Raw genomic sequence first — 27,662 nt, forward strand, 5'->3', positions numbered from 1 at the left:
TCCTCCAGATTCTGTTGGCATCAGGCATTCTTGGGCTTCCTTGTGTGTGGCCACATCACTCCAATCTCCGATTCCATCTTCACATCACCTTCTGCTCTGTGTCTGTCTTCTCCTCTTCTGTCAAATATCCCATGTGTGCCTCTCTCAGGGCACTTGTCATTGGATTCAGAGCCCACACAGATAATCCAGAATGATCTCCTCCTCTCAAGATGCTTAGTTACAACTGCAAAGACCTTTCCCCCCAAATAAGGTCACATTCATAGGTTCTGGGAACTAGTACATAGAATTGTCTTTTGGGGGCCACCATTCAACTCACTATAGGGAGTTGATCAGAATTTGGGAGATTATGTAATAATCAAATATTTGAAATGTTTAAAATAATTTGAAATAATAAACACGATGGAATAAGCTGTGTGTGTCTGTCTTTTTAGAACTGCCCTGCTTGATCCAATCTTCCTTCATTTTTGGTGAATACCTTTGAGAAGCCTTTCCAAGATGGGTAGGTCTGATTAATTACCAGGCCTTTATTTTGCTGAGTGTGGTATTTTAGAGCCAGAGTTAAATTGACCAAGACATTAGAAGGCCCTGGAAAGCCATATGGGGAAAGGGTGGAGAGAAAGGCAGGGAGCCAGGTGACAGCTGAAGAGAGTCTAGGTTATGAAATGGATTCATTCCTTCAATGAATATTTATCTCAAGAAGCCTAAGCAAGCCCAGCTGGGTGCTAGGTAGTGGGGATAAAATGGGTGGACAAACATGACCCCTACTCTCAAGTGCAGGAGTCTCTTTCCCTATGATGTTTCCACCACCCCTCCCCCAATCTTCAGCAAAATCTACACTGCTTTCTCCTGTTCTGCACATGAGCTTGAGTGAGGAGATGGGAGGAAACGCTATCTTGTTCCCAGAATGGAATGAGGCAAAGCCAGAGGCTCCTCCAGGAAGCCATGCATGTGGTTAACGTGTGCTAAAGGGGCCAGCAAAGGTGGTACAGACATTCAGCATCTACTGCCCGCTTCGTAGGGAACAAGAGCACTTTGATTTGCTTTTGGGAAAAAATTACCTCTTCCCCATTACAAGCAGTGTTAATTGGACTGTCATTAATGGTTTCCCCTGAATTCCTGGCCAAGGGGAAGCACACAGTCCAAGCTAGGCCAGTAAGACTGGGACTTGAATCCTAATAGGAAAGATGGAAGCACAAACTCAAGATGGAGCTGACAGCCAACGGATGGGGTAAGACCCATTCCTGCCACCTGAACTTGTGGGGCCCTTTCCATGTCAGCTTTTTCAGTAGACCCTGTGAATCTATGAGGTGTCCTATTTACTTCCAATAAAGTCCCTTTGGATGAAGTTAACCAGAGTCCTTTTGGGGTACCAGCAATCAAAGAACACTAACTGATGACAGGGATCAGGAAAGTTAAAACCCTTCCCTCCAGGTGACAAGGGCCTGCTGTGGGGACAGCCACATCTTACATCCTCAGAGCCAGGTTTACTGCTCTTCTCTCCAACAGTTGCCATCAACATCCTCATGTCCCTTAGGCTAACCGTGACTGCCCTTAATTAACAGGGACACTCACCGTGTCAGCACCAGCCCTCAGGAAAAGGCCAGCACACTGGCAGAGAGAAGGATCAAATTCATCTGGGTCAGCGTAAGGCATCAAGGGACAAATCGAGCTTAGTGGACAGTTCCTAAGGGATCCTTAAGCCTTGTACCTAAATTCAATTCTGCATGCCCTGTGGGTGTCTCTCTGACTTGGCAGAGGTTTCTCCTTTCTCAGTGCATATGCATTTGGGCAGGTCAGAGGGGAATTGCCTCGGGGAGAAAAATGCACACCTTCAGTTACTCTTCCCAATTGTTCCTGCTGCCTTTAGTCTTCACAGAGTCTCCTTTGCCCAAATCACCCTAAGTATCCATACCCATGCTCAGATAAGTACCCACTGTAAGACAGAAGTTGTTTAACTGCTTTTTAAAAGGTATCTCAATTTTGAATCCATTCTTGCTAACATCTCCAGCCTCCTCTGATACCTTCCTTCAGGAGACTATGATTCCCCTGTATAAGCAACAAAAAACCCTTTGGAGCTCCTGGGAGACCAGGCTATTAGCTCTCACCCTAAGCAGGCCAAGTTCCTCCTCAACCCATTACCCAGTCCAACTTTCAGGTGAGTGAGTGCCACAAAGAGAGAAGCACCTGGACGAGGCAGGCACTGCGCTAAGTACTATGCCTACAACCGTGGTAAGGTGTGCTAAGAGCCACAGGAGAGACATTCAACATATGACTATGGGTGTGATGACATCATAAAGCAGAGATGGTGCAGGCAGACCACCTGGGAGACATTCTACCTCACCTTCAGATCTACAAAGACCTCTCCTTGATACAATGGTGTTTAAGCTCGAAGGACCTGGAGGATGGGGACAGAGTGATCAGCATCAATTGAGAATTTTCTCTTTCACTAGGGCAGCGCTCGGCAAACTCATTAGTCACCAGAGCCAAATATCCACAGTACGGCTATGGACATTTCTTTTGAGAGCCAAATTTTTTTAAACCTAAACTTCGCTCAGGCCGTGGTATTTTGTGGAAGAGCCACACACAAGAGGCCAAAGAGCCACATGCGACTCGCAAGCTGCAGTTTGCCGACCACAGCACTATGGCCTTCTCCAAAGCTGTCCCCCATTCAGGAAGAAATCATGTTCTAAAAGCCCACTTCCAAATTCACAGGTTTAGCATTCACTGTGTGTTTCTCTGCAGAAACACACGCATGGTGGCTAGTTCCTCCAGCTGGTCCACCAGCACCCAATTATTTATAATGTGCTGCACCAACAGTACCTATAAATAGCATTATTTAACCAGACTTGTTTCTATGGGAAACTTCTATCGAGACCTGATGTCCAATGGAAACCCCTGCACATAAGCCCTCCTCTTCCTCATTAAGTCTCAGCAATTCTCTCCTGGAGGCCTCTTCAATCCAGCCCTGCCCGCAGGTATAAGGATTCAATCAAACCTTATCCCTGCACTTAACCTTATGCCTGGCACAGCAACCACTGAGAATTCAGTCACCTGGTCTGCAGTTCCTCCTCTCTGCAGCTGTCTCCCACAATGTTCCAAAACATCTCGCTTCATCCATCTAAAAGCCAGGGATGAATCCTCGAACATGTGGACAGAAGTACTGCTATGTCACTATAATAGCAACAAATACTGGACACTCCTAAATGCCCAAGAGATGGCTGTTTACAGAAATTATGTGGTATCTCAAAAGAGGGAGCAGAGGAGACATACAGAAACTTATGACAGACAACCATCAAGTTTTACATTTTAATTTACAATTTTTTAACCAATAAAAACGGTTACAAAAAGGGAATTTTCTACACAAAATAACGATTTTTTTTCCATTCATAAAGAGAATCCACTGTCACAGCTTGCCTAGCCGAATCAATCTCAAAGAGCTTGCTTAGCTAAAATTATTTCCAGGAGATAGGTAATCCAAATAAGATTAATAAAATTATCAGCTCCTTACACACATTTAAGAAGACAAATTTGAGGAACATTTTGCCTTGATCTGAAGAATTCTGTAACAACCTTTAGAAACACCTCTGCTCTCGGCAGTCGAACTGCTAAGAGGGCATATGAGACTCCAACTCACTGCCCGTGAGTCCCTTCTGACAGCGATTCCCACTCCTGCACAGAGGGCACATGCAACGTCACAGGAAAATGGGCGTCTACACTTCACCAGTGCCTTTTATTGTGGCCAAGGTCAGCAGCAGAACATCTGACAGTTAAGGTTCACATTCCACCTTCTCTTCTACTTTACCATATAAATTAAGTCTGAAGAAATACACACAAACTTGATTAAAAAGCTGTTTTCAAACCCCACTTCCTCAAATAACACATCACAGTTTAAGAGTGGAGTGAAGTCTAGCCATCCTGTTAGCGCAGTTTCCCAAAATTAACCTGATCGAAATGTCCGAAGCCTTTAAAAAAGTTGTCTGAAGTATGGCAGCCACTCTACGCTGTTCCTAGCCATCTGCTTCCGGAATAAAAACATCAAATAGGAAACTGTGAGGAACATGTTTAAAACCCTTTATTCGGTGACAGGCCTAGCTCTGATGGAAAATCCCACATATTAGCAGAAAATGTATTTATGTTGCTCTGATGTACATTTGTGAATCAATATGATAAAGAGCCTCAATCACAATGATTCTAAAGCCATTACAACCCAAAATGATGTGACTCATATTTGCTTGCATTAGCTCTTAAAATGATCTTTATACAGAGGAGCTACACCCTCCTCACAATTAACTGACGTATGTGGCCATAAAAGGGGGAAGAGAGGCCAAAAAATGACGTCTTAAAAAGGACACAAGATTTTCCCACCACTCTACTTAGTAAACATATAGCTAGAATGAGAATGAAATGGAATCAGCACCCAGAGGCCTCTCAAAGACAGCATCTCCCGGTGAAGTGTGACTTGGAATTTTCTAGCACAATACAACCCAGCTACTCTGGATTCACACACAGCCAGGATGCCTCACCATCAGATGCAAAGGGATTATCCCACCACAGTTTAAAAGGAGCCCCTGTGGCCCTGGCCGGCTTGGCTCAGTGGATACAGCGTCAGCCTGCAGACTGAAGGGTCCCAGGTTCGATTCCGGCCAAGGGTACATGCCTGGGTTGCGGGCTGGATCCCCAGCAGGAGGGCGTGCAGGAGGCAGCCAATCAATGATTCTCTCTCATCATTGATGTTTCTATCTCTCTCTCCTTCTCCCTTACTCTCTGAAATCAACAAAGAAATATATTTTTTAAAAACACACACACACACAAAAAAAAAACTAGCCTCTGTGTAAGACGCAACTCCACTATAGCTGTGGTCACTTAGGAAAAAAGTGCCTAGCAACACTTTCATGCCTTATTAATACCAATCTGCAGCCCTCACTGACCCAGCGGTGCTTTTTATTATCAAAACATCTGAAGAGCTGGCAAGTGGCTGCGACTGATACCAGGTCACAGGACTGCAAAGCTGAGAAAAAGCTCTTGGTCCCCTGTTCATCGTCTCCACTACTGTTACACTCTGCCCCCAAAGGGGAAGAATGGTCTAAACAAGGTTTCCGTGACCAAGCCTTGGCAAAAGTCAATAAATAAGAGAGCTTGTCAAAGGCAGAACCATTTTATGGGCAACTCCTCTAGCTGAAAATATGGGGGTGGAAAAAGGAAAAGGGAGGCATGTGTAAGAAAGAGGTAAGAGTCCCTTTGACAAGCATTTGGTGGCCCAATCACAGATGCCCAGGTTGGTGACAGCAGACCAGGACCTAGCAAAACCCATCATTCGGACGGAAAAGGAAGAGGAGACACCAAACACCATAGTCATTTCTGAAATTTGCACAGTTGATGTTTGTTCTTCATAGCAGAAAGGACTTGAGTGAGAATCACGAAACTTGAGGAACACTTATATTTTCTTCAGGATTTAAAAAATGGTGTCTTGTACGGAAAGACTACATTCAGTGTGGGTCAGGTCCACCAGTGTTTGCTGGGACGCAGTTGCTGAGCACACCCAGCACTGGGAGGAAAACTTCATCTGAGCAGAGTGGCTGGTGGGCAGGCTGGAGGCCACTCCTTCACTGGTCCCCAAGTCGGAAGCCCTGTCCCCAATTGTGTCTGCCGCCTCCACCATTCTGATCAGCTGCTCGCCTCACGCTAGCAGGGGGCATGCCGAATCCGGACACCCCTCCTCTCCTGCTGGGCAGCCAGCGGTATCTGGAGCAAGGCGGGGAACAAAGGGAGAGAAGACAACAAAGTCACTTCCGCAGGGCTGTCAGGCCATCTAGCACTGGCTACCTTCCCCGGTCCCCTGGCTGTCACACTGAATTGTATTTGGCTGTGGCCAACAGAAGGCTGAGTTCAATGTCTTACTAACTTGCCTTTTCAGCACTCACTTTCAGGCTTCGTAAATTTACTGTTTTTGGCTAAATTTACACTCTAAAATTTTTTCCCTCTGATTAGCAAAATAATTCATGCAGAACAGTGCAAAAACAAAGATATTACTCCCACAAGCCCGGCCACCAAAAAAAAAAAAAACAAAAAAAAAAAACACCTATTATGCTATTATGCAGTGTTTTTGCATTTTGATAATATGCATCTGGATCAAAGGTTACAAAATAAATTCACTTTCCAAGGACAAATGTGCAACCTGTGTTCAGCCCCACACGGTGTCTGACCATGTGTTACCTCCTGGAGGTATGCGTATATTTTAAAGTTTACTCGTCACTTGCCCTCCAACTGCATCCATCTCATAGGTGGTGGGAAAGTTGAAGCCCAAAGAGGTTAGCTGGTTTGCCACCTTATAGTTTCATAAATTAAGTCACAGAACAGCTAAGAAACTTAAATAAAAGTCCAGGTTCTCAGTTTTTCCAAAGATTTCCCTTCCTTGACTAGTAGGAAACGAAGACTATGTTTACACTTATTCCACTCACTAGATCCTTAGTTTAAAGTTCTGCTTGAAGAAGCCCGTGTATGATACCTGTTTAAACTGTGAGGGGTGACTTGCCCGCAGAGCACAACCTTACAGTGTTTCCCTTACACCAGGTACATGTTAGTAAATTCATCTCACCTTCACAGCCCTAGGAGGTAGGCACTACTATGACCCCATTTCATAAACGGGAAAACTGAGGCAAGACTGAGTAAAGCTCTTCTAAATCGACAGTCAGGATGGCTCTGGGGCCTCTACCCTGCACCACCCAATACAGCCCAGGCTGCAACGGGACACACAGGTGGATCTAGTGACAGCAGTTAGGGACTGCAGCCGTCACCCATGTGCCTTCATGCTCCCTCCCAAAAAGACAACGGGCCCCTTTTAAGAAAAATAACTGCATACAGCAGAGAAGAGAGTCTGCCTACTTTTCTAGATGGAATGCAGAATGGTGATGCATCTTAGAATTCTACAACTCTCATCTTCCCCTTTCAACGAATACAGCTCTAGCTTTAAATCAAAATGCATTTCCAAGCACTGTTTCTTGATATCCATGATGTTCTGGTATGATAATGCTCCTTCATAGTGCATAATAAAACAGAAAACTTAAAGCAGGCAGTGCTCGGGCCGTTTTGCTTTGGTTCTTACTGTAAGACAATATGGAAGCCATCTCCATTGCTTAAACAGACAGTGAAATTAAATGCAAGCAATTAGTATAAAAAGACACCCAATTATACATAATCAACAAAAAGTTATGGTAATTTCAAAGCAGTTCCTGTTTTTGCAAGGAGCTACATTTTGTCATATGATCTTTATGCAAAACTTAACAGAAGGGCTTCCACCAGCAGAGAGCTCGCTCAAATGCAAGGCAGGCTCCACGCGCTGCCGTTTCTGCCACAGAATCTCCTCTACTTTGTTGCCCGCAATTGAGAAGTGTCATGCCTTGGCGTTAGAATATGACCATTTAAAGTATAGTAACTGTTGGCTGTTCCCCAAAGCACCACGTTTTTATTTTAATGGATGCATCTGCCATCTGACTTGACAGACCTAGATCAAAATTCCAAGCCTGCTGTTATTGTGTGTCCTTTGATAATTAGAAAGCAGATTGGTCATTTGTTTTTTAGCCTGGAGGCAACTCAAGACTCAGAAGAGAAACAAATTTCTTTTTATGCTCTTAAAGGAGAAAACAAACAAAAAACACAATAGTGTAATTCTCTGTATATTATATTTATAATAAAATTCCTTTAAAAACCTATCCCTAATCTATAAATGAATTTTAAGAATGACAAACTACAAAACATTAAAACATGCACGATGTGAAAAGGGCTGGTGTGTGAATTTTTTAAGCTTTTTAAGTGCAAGCTATTACTGCATATCCCAACTGGAGATAGGGCGTGACTGCCAGGCAGTCTTTTGCCTCACGGACATAATGGTCATACTACTTACGTTGTACCTTGAGTGTGTCAGCATCTCTCCCGCCCTACATCCCAATGTCAGGAACAGGCCCAGAACCTGTATTTGCTGAAGCTCCACTACTGTGCTGCCAACAGTCCTGTGAGCTGGGGCTCCCCTCAGCTGACTGACTGGCAAATGGAAGCTCAGAGGTTCGACCAAGTTTCCCAATATCAAAACTGGTCTGTCTCAAAGCCAGGGCTGTGTCCTCGGCCTCCTCACTTGAGTAAACCCTAAAACAGACGACTATACAAACTCAAGTCTGTCGTTTTAATTCTGAGAAGTTCCATAAATAATATAATCTGTAATATTTAATAGAAAACTGTGACCTTACTAAGCAGTGACCTTATTAACCATCACCAATCCTCACCCAAACTCTTGGGAGAAACTGACAGCCTTCCTCCTGGCCCCCGGCTGTGCACACTGGCGCTGCCCATAGCTCCCTGTGATGCTGGCTCTGGTCTCAGTGGCCCCTGGGTAAGGCTCTGTGAAGAAGACTGAGCTGTGGTTTTCATTCCTGGCTCCCTGACTCTGTGACCAGGGCAACTCATTTGTTGGCTCACATTTTCCCATCAGACAGAGAGGTAAGTCCTATTTTCCTCGAGTTTTTATCAGGATACGTCAGAACACAGACAGTAAAATGATTGTTAAACAAGAAAGAGGGAAAAAACACTTACAAAAACTGGGGTGTGGACAGAAAATTTCTTCCTCCTAAGTCCATTGGGTATCTGAACATGAGGAAGAAATAAAGATGTCCAACCAGATTTCCAATGAGCTCATTGATGACCCTGCAAACAGAGAGACAAGTTAGTTTAAAGTAGGGGTGTCGAACTCAATCAGAGAAGGGGCCAAAATCTAAAATCCAGCCTAAATCGCGGGCCGAATGGTTTACTGAACAGTCATAAACTGTCATTGTGATGGAAACGCAGCGGAGTGCAGTGATGACAGCGGAGTGCAGTGATGACAGCGCAGTGCGGGCCACATTGCAAGGCCTGGCGGGACGGATTTGGCCCGAGGGCCTTGTGTTTGACACATGTGGTTTAAAGACATTCAAGCAGTGACGTGAGAAGCAGTGAGTTTTAACTAACAGCACAGGGAGAAGATCCTCCTGGCAGCCCACTGTGATCCCTGGGACCGGTGACAGCTTGAAAGTGAGCTGTAGACTGGCAAACGCATCTAGAGGGAGAAGGGAAGCCAGGCCTGCTGGACCAATGGGGTCTGTGCTCAAGGCCGGCTGCCCCTTTAACATCTCTTTCAAGTCCCAGCCCATCCTCAAAATATTGTTTCTGCTACTTCCTGCCTTAAGAGTAGGGGAAGCTGCAAACTCCCAAAATCTTCCAAGTATGAATACTGTATTGCAAAACATGGTGAACAATGAAGACCAGCAAGAAAGAAGAATGGGGAGCGAGGAAAGGAGAGACGCCTGCTCCCCATTCCTGGGGCCAGTGAGCACTCGCCCTCGCTTCCCGTATGCTGGTGTAAGCCATCACGGAGATCACTTTGGAAATGTGACCTTCACCTTGTAATCCTAAAATAAGCATTGGCCTTCTTCAGTTCTCCCATGGCTTACACAGAGGCCACTGCAAGGTTTTATAGATCCACTCATACTTTTGCATATCTTTCTGTCTTCACTGCAACATGATTCTGGCAGGGACAAACCAGCATGTGCAACTGCTCCCAGTCTGTCCTTCTGGGGAGCAGGGTGGCTTTACCAAGCTCATAAGTAGCTGCTCTCTAAACAGTCTGCTTGCTTGACTCATTCACTTCTCCCTATCAGTATGCAGCAGAAGTTAGGACCACACAGAGCAAATATGTCAAACATGCTAGGGACTAGTATAGTACTATTAGAATCAATTGGAACATTAAAAATATGTTGTAGTGTAAGAAATGGAGTTCTCAGAATAGCTGCCTGGTGATATCCTCTTCCTTAGGTTTTCCTAAGTCTTCATCCTAATTCCAGACTAGAAATTTAACCCTGTTTGGTCAAAACTTCTCTACTCTTCACCCAGTTACTTCCCATCTGAGAATATGCATTTCTGTGACTGGGGAGCCATTTCCAAGGCATTAACACTAAAGAACACAGTTTCTGTAGGCATAGCTCTTAGAGTAGTCAGTCCAGACACAAATTAGATCTGTTTGCTCAATCTGGACAGTGAATCCAGAAATGAATATTTATTCAAAAACACATATATGGAAGCCTACTATCATAAAGAACTAACAACAAAAAACAATCACTCAATGCTAAAATGTACTTAAAGCCCTACAGCTTAATCAATTACATCAAAATAAAATTAGTCTGTAAGACAAGGTTCCAATGCTTCAATGTTGAGGTTTTTTAAAGTTTCATAAAATTAGAGAAGGAAGATAAAAAAGAATGGAAGTCGTCCAAGGATTAGTTTCCAATTAAATAAATCTAACAGGGAACACTATTTGGCTTTCTGCCTGAATCAGTGCTTTCCAAATAGCTTTTCTTTTGAATTCAAATAAATGCTTGTTCCCTCTCAAAAAAATAAATAAATAAATACATCTACTATCACTTACGAGCCTCCAATGATATAGTTGAATCCAAGGATAACCCAAGGTAAATAACAGGCCTAGAAAAGAATAGATACACATGTGAGTAACCACACTTAAAGGGGATACAGAGTGGGCAGGAATGGGTAAGAATGTTCTGACAAGGGCTTTAATGAATCCTTTGAAAAGTCATACCCAAAATTTCTCAGATCAGTCTAGCATCATTCCTATTATACTTAAAACTTCCTTTCTAAAATTATACTTATTCCTAGATCAGTTACTGGAGAGACAGAACTCCTTGCTGATAGTTTCAAATGCAATACAATCAGGTTAATATTGTCATCCAGAAAGTAGGTGAGTGTCCTATGCTATTAAAACCACGGTCTGTAATAGAATCTCATCATGACTCCAACCAGCATATTGTTACCAATAAATTTAAAATACACCATCTTTTGTGGTTTTCCTTTTGCATATTTCACAAAATTAGTTGAATTTTTACCTCGATATACATTGATATCTTGAACTAATTCTCTCCCAAATAAGACAACTCTCCAGATAAATTGAACACTTGAGTCCCTTACAAGAATCAAGACATCATACCAAGAGTTAAGAGACTTTATAAACCAGGAAAGAAAGGGTTATACCTAGATAATGTGAAGGCAGAACATGGTAATTACTGTAAGAGAAACACAAAACATTACAGAAGCCCAAAGGCACAACTAATTCCAGGCAGGTGACTCAGGAAATAAGTATGTTCAGTTAAGAACAAATAGGATTTGCAGGAGTAAGATAATTTAAAAAATGTTACAGGTGAAAAACTGTGAGAGAAAGCACAAAAGTGTTTGAGGGCAAACAAAAACAAATTTTTTCCAAAGTATAAAATATATAACAGGGAGTGATAAAAACACACTTTAAAAGAGAGCATTTCACATGAGTATCTTTCCTTCCCTCTCACTGCCACACACACACAGGAGATCTCTAGGGACACATGGCTGAGGAACCTGACGTAGAGGGAGTGAGAAGTGGCAATCAGCAAAGGACTCTGGGTTGGCTGAGGAAACGGGGACACACACACACAGACGACGACGACGACGACGACGACGACGACGACGACGACGAGGACGACGACCGGACGGACTGAGAAGGCAAGAAGGGACTTGTCATTGGTACACTGCTCTGCACTGACCTCTTCTGGATGAATCAGAAAGTACATCTCTGGGCTGAAGAGGGATTTCTATAGACAAATGAAAAGGAAATTTTCCCAACGAGGCTACAAACCTTAAATCGTGTTCCGAACCAAAATGACACAATCATGTCTCTGTTCAGCTGGGCCCAGACATAGAGCACTGACATGATCAGAGGAATCATCAGCAACTGCAAAATAATCAATATGTAAGGACCAGGCTCCAGGGGCCCTAAAAAGCGGCTTAGTATGAATCTACCTTTTCACCTCCCCCCTCCAAACAAACCCTTAGAGGGCCATTCAAAAAGCAAAAAAAATTCAACTCATCAAAACTGTAAGTAGATCCTTCTAATGAGTTATAAACATATGCTACAAAGTCCTATAATAAAAAATAGCAATTATATTATTTTAACAGATTCAGAAGTATCAGGGCCAAAAGTAGGCATAAAGCTTTACTAACTGTATATTCTAAATTTTTATAAAATGTATATCCTTTATGTGCTTAAAAAAATACTAGATACCCATCATTCTCAATGTTCAAACATAATAAAAGAGCCAGGAGTGAGTGAGAAAAGTAATGGCTTAGCTAACTCATGTAGGATCTTCAAAATAAAAATAACTATAATTCTATTATTTCAAAATATCACATAATTAACCACACAGTTAATGCAATTTCAGCTTCTGTCAAAGGCCTTTAATTGTATATCTGAAACATACAAAAGGACAAATGGAGAATTGCAACTTACCTGCATGTCCATTGCTAAGCCAGTAATCTTGGTTTGTAACGTTAAAGATCAAAGAAAGCATTCTGCACCCAGTAAAAGTTCATTTCCTTCCAGTGTTCTGAAGGAACACACTTTTCTATACTTCAGGTGGCTTAAAACATCCAGAGCACAAAGGTGTCTAATAATCTTTGTTCCCAATATTCTATCAGTCTATATGATGACAAGGAGATGGTGGAAATTACCTGCTTTGGCATGTGACTCAGTTTGGTCACCTCTGTCCTCTTCCCCTCACCTCGCCTCTGCACTTTAGCACTGCTCCTTTAAGTAGAGGATGGAGATGCCTGTGCCCTCTGAGACAAATAATGATTCTACATGTTCAGGGCTCCACAGTGTGGCTGAAGTCCAAGATATTTTTTCTTCCCTTCAAGGAGGGAAAAGGGCATCCAAAGTGCCACGTTTTCTGGCTCTTGGCCATGTGTCAATGGAAGCTAAGCCCCAAAGCAAGGACTTGAGCCACTAAGTCCCCTCTGCGTCTCTCGCCATCTGTGAAGGTCTGCAGCTGGAGGGCTGCTAACAACTGTGGTTGAAACACAGCAGAGACACATGCGTGTCGTTTCCCAGGGTATTTATGGAGGGACTGCATCACTACTTAGGACCCCAAGACAAGGACAGCAAAGAGGTCAGAAAAGAATGCCAGTTGTAAATTAATTTTCTGATCAGAACCACAGATTTCAAAAGCTGTCTCAGGGCCCAGGGCCTCTTTGTGCGCAAGCAACAAGCTGTCACACATGAGACACAGAGAACTGGGATCAAGAAGAGGAAACAATAATAAAACACGACCAAATGTGGGCAAATCCCACAGAGACAATGGCAAGAGAATGCTTCACTCAGGGCTCTAATGATTTATTACAGTGTTTAAAAAGAACTTCAATGACTCTTATTAACTGCAGTAAACAAAGATGCAAATACAGTCATTTGAAGTGTCTCACCAAACACTGTTTTCCCAAACCTGAAGAAAAAAAAAAGCCCAAAAACACACACATACACACACAGAAAAACTGGTTTCTTTCGGGCCCAAAATAATAGACTGAAGGATACAACGATGCAAATCCAGTTGAAGAGGAGCATGAATAAATAGTCCGCTGGCCTCCCATCAAAGGCTCCTAGAAACAAAAATAAGCCAAATGTCATGGTTCAGAAATTCAGAAAACAAATCACTTCTATGTAGAGAAATGCTTTAAACATCATAGAAGCCAAAATGAGAATATTTTAAAATCAGTCCTCTCCAATAAAATTTTTAAAACTATCTAAATCCATGTCACAATAAAGCCCTAAAATAGTCACCTAGGAAGGCTGACCTGAGTTTCCCAATACGTACCACGCTCTGATGGCCTCACACTAAGAGACCCAAAGAGAGGACTCGATTCCAGAGATGCCCAGACGCCATCAGGGCCCATCAGGCTTTCTTTCATGGCTCATCATGACCCCAAGACGCATTTGTTGTACTTGGTTAATCCCTTCTCCCTGCATTAGACCGTAAGCTCTGTCTGTCAGGGGAGGAACCATATCTGTCTTGCCTACCACTGTGTTAACCGCAGGAGGACTGTGCTGGGAGGTACTTACAGTAATTAAGTAAGCACCTCCACTTGGTCCAGCACTGGGCTTACTGAGCTTACACTCAAGCAAGAGAGCACTGTGGGGGGCAAGCAAACCTTTCCATAGCCTCTGACTTTAACCTTCATATTATGCCTGGGAGGGTGAATGAAAAGTCCTAGATTCCCTTTTGACAGATGAGGAAATAAAGCTAAATGAGCAGTTACATGGCTTGTTAGAAGCAGAGTGGAGTCTAATTACCAGTTTAGGGCTCCTGTCACTGCTCCATATACCAGGCTCTGTCTTATTCCTTGGCAGAAAAATCAACATGGCCTAGCTCTCCCTTCTAAGGGGAGTCCTCACACATTAGGCTAGAAGACTAGAAAAGACAGAAAAAAGAAACAAGTGACTGTAAGGTCACTCTAGCTCAAGCGCTTTCCTTACCTCCCTCTAATTTAAAACAATCCTGACAAATGTCAGAAAGATGGGGGGGAAAAATCTATAATAAATAAATAAATTTCCAATAAATGTCTCTTCTTTTCCCCCTTACCTCTCTGCTGGTATGTCAGAGGCACACTTTAGCCACAGTGGTAAGGATGCTTAATGATAGGGATCACTTGGATGAATTAGAGCTGCAATTCTAACACATGTTTCTGAATTTTAATGATAGTTTTGCTCCTTTTTTATGTGGTTTTGGCTTTGTGGTTTCTAAAGGTTCTTTAGATTGAAAACTTAAAATACTCCCATAAACTACAGTACTTTATTCTTTGGCAAGCTTGCAACTGGGAATTTACAAATTAACTAGCCTCCAATTGCAGTCTTCAGTATAAATCAAAAAATACAAATAAGCCAGCACTGCTATAGACTTAATTCAGCCGGGAAAATATGCTTATGGCAAACACTTTGTCCCATGTTTCCTTGAGGCTGCATGGTGAGGGAAGGAAAGGAATCAATACACCTGGGTTGCAGTCCTGGCTGTTCTATCTCACCTACTTGTGAACTCTGGGGCATGACACCACCTCTCCAGATCAGTGTTTTCTTGCCTGTAAAATCTTATTTAAATGGAAAGACCTTAAAAGTTCCTCTCACAAGAATGTTCACAGCAACATTATTCATAACAGCCTAAAACCGAAGAGGCAAATGCCCATCAACTGATAAATGGAAAAACAAAGTGTTTTTTAATACAATACAATCTTATTTGGCAATAAAAAGAAATAAGCTTGAAAAAACGATGGTAAGTGAAAGATGATAATCATGATTCCATAGGCCCTGTATTGTATGACTTCGTTTTTTAAGAAATTTCCAAAATTATGGCCTCTCAAATGATTAAAATGGTGACTTTATGTTACGTGAATTTTTTTTTCAAAAAGAAAAAAGGTTCATTATTAACCTTTCTATTTTTATAAATGTTTGAAATTTTTCCATAATAAAATTGTTTTAAAAACTGGTTTTCTGTCCAGGAATAAGACAGAGCCTGGTATATGGTGCAGTTACATGGCTTCTAACAAGCTATGTACAATAACTGCTCATAGGTCATCTACATTTAACGTAGAGTTTACTATTGGTATAAAAGAAATATTACCACAACAACTTAATCCTCAATTGAATTATATCAGTGGGGTAGAATGCTAATCAGGGCCCACTGGGACAAGGAGAATGAAAATCATCTATTCTGGTAGATTTCAGGAACCAACCCTTAGAATCCTGTTGTGCGTTTCACCTCAGCCAAGTTCATTTTAATTCCTTGAAGTTCCTGTTCTCCTCTAGAACACTAAGAAAATGGGCTCAGACTCTCCCAATAGTAACATCCTATGGCCTGATACAGTATTAATGTAACAGTGTTTTTCTTTTTAAAAAGCACATAGTAGCAAATACCAATTTAAGGAAAGATTATATTTGACACATAAATGCCCATTCTTGTAGTTCCCTGCAGTTAGGAGACGGATTCGCCATACTCCAACTGACAGATTTAAGGATGGCTCAGAATTCTCCATCCTGAGCTAACAGCCAGCAGGTTTATGAAATCTGAAGTCAGCCAGCCTTTTCAAAATCATTATGCTCACATTTTGACACAGCAGTATCAATTTACTGCTTCCCAGGATAAGCAACTCAGAAAAGCATACAAGCTATTGTAGGAAATAAATAACAATCCGCAAGAAACCTTGTAAGAAAAGGTTTTTATAAGAGAGCTTATCCATAACATCATATAAGGAGTCATTTCTGATAAATTACCATGTCACTAAATCCTGGCTGTATATTTTAAAGTTGAGTGTTTCAATTTCAGAGATTAAGTCTAAGCTCTTAATTGCATAGGTATTGTTTTTCAACCTCAATCTAGGAGACATATACACGTCAGCCCAACTGTGCACTAAAGGACAAGGTTTGCTGTGTGACAGAAATGAGTAAGATGTCAAGTTCGGTGAAGGGCAAATCGCACAGCCACTAAGGACCATGGGCAAGATCTGTAAACCCCTGGATGTGTTGGGTTTTGATTTTTTTCATCTCCGAAATGGGACACTGCTACTTATACCTCATGAGGTTATTGGGAGGACAATAAATCAAATATTCTCAGTGCCTAGTTCAGTCCTGGCACAGCTATCACTTCCTAGGCACTTATTCTCATTATGCCATCTCTTTATATAAGCTAACTGCCCTCAAAATTCCTCCAAGTAAACGGTTTAGCAAGTTAAAAAGAAACAATACCTACAACAATTATGGTTAACGTACCTGTTTCTAGTCGTGTAGAATACTGATATAAGAAATATAAATTGACCAAATAAAGAAATCCAGTTCCTGGACCCACAGGGAAGAAAAAGGTGGCAGTGATGGGTCTCCAAATCTGTCCAGAGCAAAATAAACACAGCTGTTAGTTTCTCTAAGCCTGTTTATTCTTATTTCTTTTAACTACACAAAATTAACTCTTGCAAGACATTCTCAATGATGAGAGCTACCAAAAAGGCACCACTGCCCTAGCCGGTTTGGCTCAGTGGATAGAATGTTGGCCTGTGGATCAAAGGGTTCGATTCTGGGCATGTACCTTGATTGTAGGCTCCTCCCTGGCCATAGTGTGTGCAGGAGGCAACCAATGGATGTGTTTCTCCCACATCGATGTTTCTCTCTGTCTTTCCCTCTCTTTTTCACTTTCTCTAAAAGAAGAAAAAAAAATCAATGGAAAAATATCCTCAGGTGAGAATTAACAAAAACAAACAAAAAGGGGCACCACCAATAGTATTCAAGAAGATGGACCTAAAGAAAGTTCATATCAGTATACAATTACAGTATACAATTACATCAGTATACAAATCAATGGAATAAAACGACATCATAAAATAAGCAATGAACAGTTCTAAGCAAGCTGAACACAAATCAATACTATAGAAGAACAGGGTTAGTTTTTACAGGGATCAAACATACAGGTAAGCCTGCCAAAAATGAATTACAAAGAATTTCCAACAATATTGTAACATCTCTATTTAGGAAAATACTACTCTACTCGGGTGACAAACCTTGTCAAAAAATGTCATACTTAAAAGGTTAAAGTAAAATAAGAAAATTTTTACCCAAACCATTGTGCTATTTAGGCAATATAGACACTTGATTTTATAATATTAATCCTCCCCCACCAGAAAAAATTAGTGGAGGTAAGCTTCTCTCCTGTCTTAGCTTACATGTTCTCATTTCTGAGCCTCAATCACCACCATAAAAGGGGGTGATATACTAATACTTGCTGTTCTTTGACTAATGATTTCTAAAAAATAAAAATAAAAAATAAAATTAAAAAAAAATATATATATATATAGTGTGTGTGTGCTATTCTGTTCATTTACATGCATTGACTCATGAGGTGGATTTTACAGATGAGAAAAGATTAAGCAATAGCTAGTAAGTGGTAGAGTCAGAATTTTGTGGCAGCCTGACCCCTGAACTTATTTTACTTATGATACTAAACCTCTACTTTTACAATGCCTCTCCCAAGTGACATAACCATTCTGAGGTATATGACAATTAGGTAAATGATATTAATTGTAAACATTTTCAACACTAATATACTTACATAAAGTTGATTGTTCCTGCCTATGAAAAACACTGGGAGTAAAGACCAGAAGCAAGGAAGCCCTGGTCTTGGCTCTGCGGTAGCCATGGGGCCTTGTAAAAGTCTGGACCATGGAGCTGGTGTATTCATCTACCCAATGCCATCTGTCCTGTGACTCCCACCCTCCTTGTCTCACAGACTGTGTACAAGGTTGGAATTAGCCAAGTGGATTAAGAAGCTTTGTTAAAAAAAAAACAAAACCTGTTTATGTGTGAGTGAATGAATATTACAAACTTCTAGGAGATGCACACGGATTGGGTTTTTACAAATGCACATTTTTAAACTACCCCATATTTCTGTAAGTTATTAGGGGCCTGATTTTAGAAAAGAAATCTTGGTTATTTTTCTAACTACATTTTCACTAACACTGACAACACACTATTTTTAGCCACTGTGTGCACCTGTTCTTTGGAAATCAGTGTCTGTCAAAATACCTCACTTCTGTTCCCTGTTCATTAAGCTTACCCTTGAGTTATACTTGCTTTCATTGATCTAAGAGTCTTATTATTTTTGCATTACTTTAAAATTACAATGTGAAAATACCAAGAGATAGTTTATCTCTTCGGAAGGACACAGCATAATACAGAATTTCTGAAATCCCCATGGAAAGTACCCAACTAAACCCCCTCCTTTTCTCTAACTGATATGCAAACCATTATAATAAGGAAAAGGCCTTATTTTCTGGGTTGGGGGTGAGGGAGTTATGTCTTCAACCCCGAAAGTCTACATGGATCCCTTTACAGGCGTCAGGTGCAGGCAAAGAGCCCACGACTTGAAGGCAGAGGCCTGTGTGGCTCATGTGCCTGAAGCTTTGGAGGGGAGCATCTCATTGTAAACCCACCGTCATCCCAAGGCCACGACCACAATCGCCCAGCTTTTCCATAGGAAAGCCAGCCCCTCATTAGAGTTTAGGTAATCCGCCCAGTTGCTCACTTAACCTGTTCCCTGGCATATTAGACTTTCAAAAAAAACACACAACACTGTTCTTTAGTTTAGTCCAACAAGCTCTGTTGAGAGAATGTTTATTTCAGCCATACTTGTCCTAAAATCTCCCAAATGATCTGCCACTGAAATAATCACAATTGCCATCCAGAATCTTTAAAAACTATCAAAAACAGGTGTTTTTTTCCTGAATCAATAAGGATTGGTTGATTTGGAGTTAAAGTCTGATTGAGTCACCACGCAATTCAGAAAGAAGAGCACCCATATGCCAAGTGCTGATATCAGCAAATTGTGGCTTTTTTTTTTTTTGACTAGGTATGGAAAAAAACAAATGAAAAAGCTATTAAAAGCCACCAATTCTACTTAGCATACCTATGTTCACCGAGTTATGTACTACAATGTTCCCAGCAGCACTATGCATTCTAGCCAAATCTGGAAACCACCAAAAAGTTCAATACGGGTAGAATGGGTAAATAAACAGTGGTCTATTCCCAGGATAGAACAATCTGGAGATAAGCAATCTATAGCCATAATCAACAATATGGGAGACACTAAAATGTACTATCAAAAAGACGATAGTTGCTGAAACCAGTTTGGCTCAGTGGTAGAGCGTCATCTGCGGACTGAAAGGTCCCGGGTTCGATTCCGGTCAAGGGCATGTACGTTGGTTGTGGGCACATCCCCGGTGGGGGGTGTGCAGGAGGTGGCTGGTCGATGTTTTTCTCTCATTGACATTTCTGGTTATCTCTCTCCCTTCCTCTCTGTAAAAAAATCAATAAAATATATTTAAAAAAAAAAGATGATAGTTACTGAGCTATATACAGATGTCAAATCATAATGTTTCACGCCTGAAACTTATACAATGTTATAAACTAATGTCACCTCAATAATGAATGAATAAATAAATGCAGAGACAGATTTCAAATCCTGAGGTTGGAAATAGAACAAGAAAGTTTGCTAGCTTTCCTTCTATTAGACATTGTACTGGAAATTATAGCCAGTGCACTGCAAGAAAAAATAAAATAAAGGTATAAGCTTGGAAAAGAAGAAAGGCTAGATACAAAAGAATACATACTGTATAATTTCACTTAGAGCATGTAAAAAAAAAAAAAAAACTGGCAAAAACAACCTCTGGTATTAAAAACCAAGATACTATTAATAGCTACCCCTGGAGGAGGTAGTGGCCAGAGGGAGCAGTAGGAACACTTTGGGGATGCTGGCTACATACATGTATTTGGTTTTTGAAAATTCAACAAGCTGTAAATATATAACACATATACTGTACTTTCCTATTTGTATACTATAACTCAATAAAATTTAAAAAAAACAAAGCTATGGTCTAAGAGACAACCTTATCTATGTAGAACTGTCTAATGTAGACCGGACTGCTAAGGAAAGATTGGAAAGCTATACTACACAACAAAACACCTGCCACTCAAGTTCTGATCCAAACCCTGGGGCTACTTCTCTGCTCAGCCTACAGACCAAGTTACTGTCCTTCTGGTTATGTGTGTGCTTGTCTTTCTTTCCAGGTTCAGTCATAAATCAAGCAGTTAGGCTTGCTGTTAGGGGTTGGCAAATATGGGCACCAGATCAAATCACAGGTCTGACTGGTGCTATTATTATTCTTGGCAACAAATTGAGAGTTCCTAATAAATAAAAATGGCACTATTTCTAAATAGTTTACTTAGCAGACTTTTACTAGGATCTTTGCAAACAGTTTTATGTTTTTTATAATAGAGGTATAAAATAGATAACATATTTTCTCAATTTAAACATATCATTTTTTATTTCTGAAATCAGGATATCTCTAACTATCAATATATTCATTAAATGTAATATCTACTTTCCTCTTCCTCCAAAAGTTGTATTAAATGAATGGAGCATCTTATAATCAATGGAATTAGAAAAAGAGTAAATCCTTAGGGCAGAGTTAATCTGGTACTAAATTATCCCTATTTTTAGGTAATGTTCTGTTTTTGACCTGGGTGCTGGTTATATACACGTACTCAGTAATTAAGAAATTTAGGCTCAGGAAGGGTATATAATTTGCCTAAGAGCATTCAACCAGTCAGGCCCAAAGACCGTGACTCAGCTACTTGAAATCCCATAGTCTTTCTACACCAACGGAAAAAGACAAAGAATCTGATATGACTGATTGGGAAGGAATCACTCTCAATACTGTCAACATTTCCCTGTGTTTTGGTAGAGATTATGCAAATGAGTTAAACAAGAGCTCAGATCAACGCACCGAAACAGAAACAGAAACTGGAGGTGTCTATAAACTGGGCTAACTCATATCTCAGGGTGACTGTGGGGGCTCAATGAGATAATATATGGAGAAGCACAATACAGATAGAAGAGGGAAATGTTATTCTGTCCAAAGAAATAAACTATCACTGTGGAGGAAGCCCCAGGAAACATAATCTTAGAAACCACTAGAGCAACAAGAAATTGCCACCTTTCTACTAGCTAATCAGGGATCAATATGAAGGCATTTGATCACAGTGAACAATCTGATTGTCAGGTGTTAAGTGTGAGGGACTAGGAACTGTGGGCAACAGCAAAGTGTGTCTTAAACACATCTATCCAAACTAAATCAATCATCCCCATCCTTATTTGAAGCTGTTAAAAATCCAGCTTCTAAGGAAAAGATGAGCCTCTAGCAGAAAGCACACCACATGCTGTTTGTCCTCACACCTCAGCTCTCATTTGCAAACTAGTTCCTCCAGGACTCCGGAGATGAAAGCTAAACTTGTCCAGAATGGGTAAGAGCCCTGGCTGTTTTGGCTCAGTGGGTAGTGTATCAGTCTGTGGACTGAAGGGTCCCGGTTCAATTCTGGTCTAGGGCACATCACAGCAGGAGCAAAAAGGATTGGTCCTTTCACACCAGTCAGTGCATTGTTCTGCTTCCTGCCAGCAGCTTCTCCCAGGCTCAAGATAAACACTCAAGAAGAAAGGCAAGGCAGGAATATGGGGAACACACGGAAGGTGTGACATGAATGACTTTCTAATCAGTTTGCCTTTTTTAACATTATGGTCGACTAGAAAGGCTTTATCTTACTAATCTGACTAGACAAGTGAGCAAGCTTTTGCAAGCAGAGTCCAGAGCCAGTTTTGACCGGGTCTTACCCACAAAATGATTGATAGCCACTGCTCCTTTTGTACACACATCACCCAACATGCCACCAGGCATGAAGTGTACAACATTGTTCAATCAGTCGACAAATATGTACCAAAGCAAATAAGTAGAAAGCAGTATGCAGTTCTGGCTGCAGACCCAAATCATATTCTAATAGCCAACTGCCTACTTAACTTCTCTACTTGGATGCCTAAAAAGTATCTCTAGACTTAACATGGCCAAAACATAAACCTTTTTTTTAACCACTGAGAAAATTAAGTTTTTATTTAGGATAATAATAATAATAAATCCCCTACATGTTAATATAAAAAGCAATTTTTATGAAAACTATTTTTCAAAAAAGTAAAATTATTAAGTGACATTTTACACTACAACTCTCCTTAACGTCTGGCTTCATAGAAGATAACCAGATTATCACATCTTCTCCATTCAACCTGTTGCAATATATTGTTTTGGTTGAGAAATAAGAAAACCTGACCTCACACAGATCTGTGATTGAAAAGGGAAATTTTTAATTGTTTTTTCATCAAATTCAAAAGATAACTCTTCACCCAGAACTTCCCTCATCCCCAAACTAAGCTCCCTAAATATTTCCACTCCTATCATATATAATAAAGATATAATATGCAAATTGACCATCACTCTAACACACAAGATGACCGTTCCAATATGGTCAAAGATCCTGCCCCCATGTGAACACAAGATGCCAGCGGGGGAGGACAGTTATGGGCAATCAGGCCAGCAGGGGAGGGCATTTAGGAGCAACCAGGCCTGCAGGGGAGGACAGTTGGGGGCAATTAGGCTGGCAGGGGAGAGCAGTTAGGGTTGATCAGGCTGATAAAGGAGGGCAGTTAGGGACAACCAGGCCAGCAGGGGAGGGCAGTTAGGGGCAACCAGGCTTGCAGGGGTGGGCAGTTGGGAGCAACCAGGCCTGCAGGGGACAGCAGTTGAGGGGGGACCAGGCCTGAAAGGGAGGGCAGTTGGGAGGAACAAGGCCTGTAGGGAGGGAGGTTGGGGGTGACCAGGCCTACAGGGAAGAACAGTTAGGGACAACCAGGGTGGCAGGGGAGGCAGTAAGGGGTGACCAGGCCGGCAGGGGAAGGCAGTTAGGGGCAATTGGGCCGACAGGGAAGCAGTTAGGCGTCGATCAGGCTAGGGGGTGATCAAGCTGGCAGGCAAAAGTGGTTAGGGGCAATCAGGCAGGTAAACAGTTGGGAGCCAGCAATCCTGGATTGTGAGAGGGATGTCTGACTGTCTGTTTAGGCCTGATTCCAACAGAAATCTGAGGGGTCCCAGATTGTAGAGGGTGCAGGCTGGGCTGAGAGACACCTCACCCCAATGCACAAATTTCATGCACCCAGCCTCTAGTCTCAGAATAAGTCTCCACCTCCCACTATGAAAACAGTGACATCTTAGAGTTCTGCTTCCTTCACCCATTCACTCTTCATATCCATTCAGCTGCAATACTGTCCAACTCCCAAATTCATTCATTTTTCTCTATCGTCACAGCAATCCTGGTCCAAAACACCACCTCTCTTCTTAACTTGGTTCTTTCCTCTCCCCCACTTACATAGCAAGTCCGGCTCACAGAGTAGTCAAGGCAATCATGTCACTCCTTTGTTCCAAGGCTCCAAAGACTTGTGGGTGTCTTCGAAACAAAGTTCAAACCACAAAGCCCCAGATGATATAGCCCCAGCCTACCTTTCCATTCCCGTGTTATTGCACTAACCCCTGCTATCTCTGTCCTCATCTTTAATCCTCATCCTTACAGCTGACTCCGAACTAACTATCCAGTCTTCTTTCTGTTTCTGCCTCTAAGCTCACTATTATTCCGTCTTCCTAGAAGATTGTTCCCAGACCCAGAGCTTCCCAAAGCTGGCTCCTCACCATTCCGATTTCAGTGCAGATATCTTTTTTGAGGCTTTTCTGGAGCACTCTATCAAATGATCCACCCGGTAAGTCACTCTCTAGCACATGCCTCTCTCTCATTTTCTTCATGGGAACTGCAACTTTTTCTGTCTGATTCACAATTGTACCTCCAGAGCTCAATAATGTCCATGCAAGCACCTGCTTGCTATGTGACAGGCACTATTCTAAGTAAAAAAAAAAAAAAGAAAAAGTAGTGTTAAACAAGACCAATATTTCATAAGCCTTATTTTCTGATGGTAAGTGAACTAACAAAATGCCAAGAGGCGATATGCGCAACACAAAGTAAAGAAGAGCAATCAGATAAGGCCTTTCCAAAAAAGGTGGCATTTGGGCAAACACTGGAAGGTGGTGAGAGAGAAGCCATGGTAATCTCTCTCAAGCAGAAACAAAGTGTGCAAACAGCCTGGGAGAGAGATCGAGTTAGCTACTTAAGAAACAGCTAGGATTCCTCTGAGGACCCTAATGTGCAAAATGGAGAGGAGGAGGATTTGAGGTCACAGAGGTGGTAGAGGCAGTGCAGGACATTGAAAGGACTTGATTTCACTCATCAAGTTGAGAAAACACTGGAGGGTTCTGGGCAGAAGACTGACAGGACTTCATTTATGTTTTAGAAGAATCACTCCAGCTGTCTAGAGAAAAGATTGAAAAGAACTGGCTGGAATGGTAATGGTTGCAACGAAAAATGAATATGTCTAAAGTAAACAGAATCTGTTGACAGACTGAAGAGTGTGAGAAAAAGAGAAATCAAAGATGACTCTGTGATTGTTAGCCTGAGCTCCTGTAATAATGGCGTTCTATTTATTTATAGGGCAAAGGGGGAAAGGGCTTCAGTTTGGACATATTAAGATTAAGATACTTACCAATTTCTCAAATAGTAATTTAAATAGATGGCTGGATGTACAAGTCTGGACATCTGGAGACAGATCTGGACTTAAAATGACTATGTTTGTATTATACAAAGTATTTAAGGCCATGAAGCTAAATGAGATCACCTGGGAAGCTGGGAAGAGGTCCTATACCTGCTCCCTCGGGCTCATCACAACATCTAAATGTCACAAAGATGAGGAACCAGCAAAGAAGACTAAGAAACAGCCAGTGAAGAGGGGGTTCAACAAAAGTATTATCCACAGGCCAAGTAACATGTTGAAATTAATGTCAGATCCTAATATCTGACCTGCCACTGGTTAAAGATTTAAATCACAGAATCCAGTGAGTAAAGACAATCTCCAAAAAACAGTCTCTTGCCAGCAATGTTATTCTGGACTGCTTACTTTGGGCTTAAAAAAATAACCCTTCTATTTAAAAAATAGGCCTTCTATTTCTGGAACAATTAACTCTTTACTCATTCCTTTGCATATTCAAACACTACATGCCAGACACTAGGACAGGGCATGAAAAAGCAGATAGACAAACTCTCTCTCTCTGCACCTCTGACCTCAAATTACTCCTACAAGAAAGCAAAAACAAAAACAAGAGACCCACTTCATTAACATAAAAAGAACTCAGATGGATGTTGGGTAAGGTGACAGCCACAGCCACCCACGTAGCAAAGCAAGGTCAGAGGGCACCAGCTCTCAGGTAAAACCCACGCTGTTAATCACCAGCGTCCAGCAGGTTGACAATTATCACAAACCTCCCTTCCCACTGCCTCCTTCTCTGACTGCAGAGTGCGGGGAGCACAATCTTAATAGAAGGACGAAATGAGCCCCTTAGCCGGACCAAATCCAAGCCTCCATGCCTCAGGAATCCAGGCCCTTGCTCCAGATCCCTTTGCTGCCCCTTAGCCCCCCACTATCCTAGGACCCCGCCCTAAAACCGCTGGAGTAGTCGTACTACAAATCCCAGGAGGCATCGCGCACTCGTACCCTGTGGGTCTACGCTCTGCCGCCGTCGACCCGCCTGGGACCTGTAGTCTCCACTCCCCTGGTCGCTGGTCAGTACCTGGAAACGGTAGAGAAAGGCTTCGGGCCAGAGGACGAAGTAGGCCGGGCTGATGAGACCGAGTTTGCCAATCAAGGGCACCGCGACGGTGGCGGCGAACCAGTAGCGCGTGATGGCCGGGATGCTCCTGAACCAGTCCCCGATGTCCGACATCTTCGCCGCTCAGGTAGCCAGGATGCGCACAGCCGCCCGACTCCCCGTCTCGGCGGCGCCTTCTCGACGCGGCCGGCTCCGAGGGTGGAAGGTGTCGAGGCGGAAGCCGCCCGGGTCGCGGTGCAGAAGGCGGAGACCGATGGACGTGGCGCCACCGAATTCGGACGGGCGAGGGGAGCGTTCGGAGGCGAAACTTCCCCTTCCGGCGGCCGCGGACGACGTTGACCGGAAGTCCCGCCGCTTAAAGAGCAAGTATCGTGTTTTACCAGCAGGCCAAACTCGACTGTCTGGGAGGGGCGAGGAGATAAGGGGCGGGGCCAGGCGGGATGTTGACACGACTCCTGGAAAACAGTAGTTGCCATGAGCAACGGCTAATACTCCAGCCAATGGCGATACCGATCCTCCTCTACCTCGATCTTGGTAATTCATAGGTCCACTAGGAGGGCGTTTAAAGGGGAAGGAGGAAAATAAAGCGTTTATTCATTCGTTCAGCAAACGTTTGCTGGGGCTTGCACAGTGCGGGGAGGAATCCAGACACCGGAGATGCTGTGGCCGTGGTTCCTTCGCTCCCGGTGCTTACATTCTAATGGGGTTAGAAAGATAAACAATGGAATAAGGTAATTTCAGAGAGTAATAAGAAAGTATGGAGCCGAAACCGGTTTGGCTCAGTGGATAGAGTGTCAGCCTGCGGAATGAAAGGTCCCAGGTTCGATTCCGGTCAAGGGCATGTACCTTGGTTGCGGGCACATCCCCAGTGAGAGGTGTGCAGGAGGCAGCTGATCGATTATTCTAACTCTCTATCCTTCTCCCTTCCTCTCTGTAAAAAAATCAGTAAAATATATTTTAAAAAAAGAAAAGAAAAGTGGATGGTAGGGTACAGTGATGAGATAGCAGAGGAGGGATGTGGGAGGGAGATGAGAATGGTCAGGGCATACTTCTTGGAGGAGGTGATGTTTGAGCTGAGCCAGCCCCCCACCCGAAGACAAAGATCTGGAGAGTTTTCCATGCAGAGAAAACAGCCACTCCAACTTAGAGCGTGGACGGAACTTAAAACAGAAATGATCTTGACTGTTACTCTAGTTCAGCGATTTTCAACCTGTGTGCCACAAGAATTTTTTTAAACATGCATATTCTCTATTGTTTTTCTTTAAAAAAAAAAAAAGAAGAAGAAGAAGAAAGGAAGGAAGGAAGGAAGGAAGGAAGGAAGGAAGGAAGGAAGGAAGGAAGGAAGGAAGGAAGGAAGGAAAAAGACTTTTAAAAAAATTGGAGGAAACCCAACATTCAGGGGCACAGCATTACTTAGCGCTGAGCTTGACACTGCACTGCTGAGTGATGCTGACAGGGGGCTGATAACTCAAATACCATTCTGTCACAATAATCATATAGGTGCACCATCCTATTGGGATGCTTGCTACGTATGTGACATCTTTCTTCAAGAAATCCAAAGCACATTGCAAAAATGTAACTAATGCTTATGCTAAGTAGTAGGTAGCTTTATTAGCACCATCTTGCAGATGAAGAAACTGTAGCAAGTTTATTTC

General features: G+C 42.3%; 1 protein-coding gene across 1 annotated transcript; it reads right to left on the reverse strand.

Annotated features, from left to right (window-relative positions):
• Positions 1–5,423: 5,423 nt before the first annotated feature.
• Positions 5,424–26,296, reverse strand: DERL1 (derlin 1). The gene is made up of 8 exons (XM_036436907.2): positions 25,969–26,296; positions 16,649–16,760; positions 13,427–13,491; positions 12,350–12,376; positions 11,699–11,794; positions 10,448–10,500; positions 8,584–8,694; positions 5,424–5,742 (listed from the first exon to the last, which is right to left on the reverse strand). Exons 1-8 carry the CDS (start codon positions 26,119–26,121, stop codon positions 5,604–5,606), a joined length of 756 nt encoding a protein of 251 aa, XP_036292800.1. The 5' UTR covers positions 26,122–26,296; the 3' UTR covers positions 5,424–5,603.
• Between the last annotated feature and the right edge of the window lie 1,366 nt (positions 26,297–27,662).

Source organism: Pipistrellus kuhlii, unplaced genomic scaffold (assembly GCF_014108245.1).
Source record: "Pipistrellus kuhlii isolate mPipKuh1 unplaced genomic scaffold, mPipKuh1.p scaffold_m20_p_14, whole genome shotgun sequence".
Lineage (NCBI taxonomy): Eukaryota > Metazoa > Chordata > Mammalia > Chiroptera > Vespertilionidae > Pipistrellus > Pipistrellus kuhlii.

Coding starts and splice junctions, on each gene's coding strand:
- DERL1 (XM_036436907.2), bottom strand. CDS start 26,121: ATGTCGGACATCGGGGACTGGTTCAGGAGCATCCCGGCCATCACGCGC. Junction 16,761..25,968: donor CCTTTCTCTACCGTTTCCAG/GTACTGACCAGC, acceptor TGCTCTGGACAG/ATTTGGAGACCCATCACTGC. Junction 12,377..13,426: donor TCAACTGGATTTGCATCGTT/GTATCCTTCAGT, acceptor TTACAAACCAAG/ATTACTGGCTTAGCAATGGA.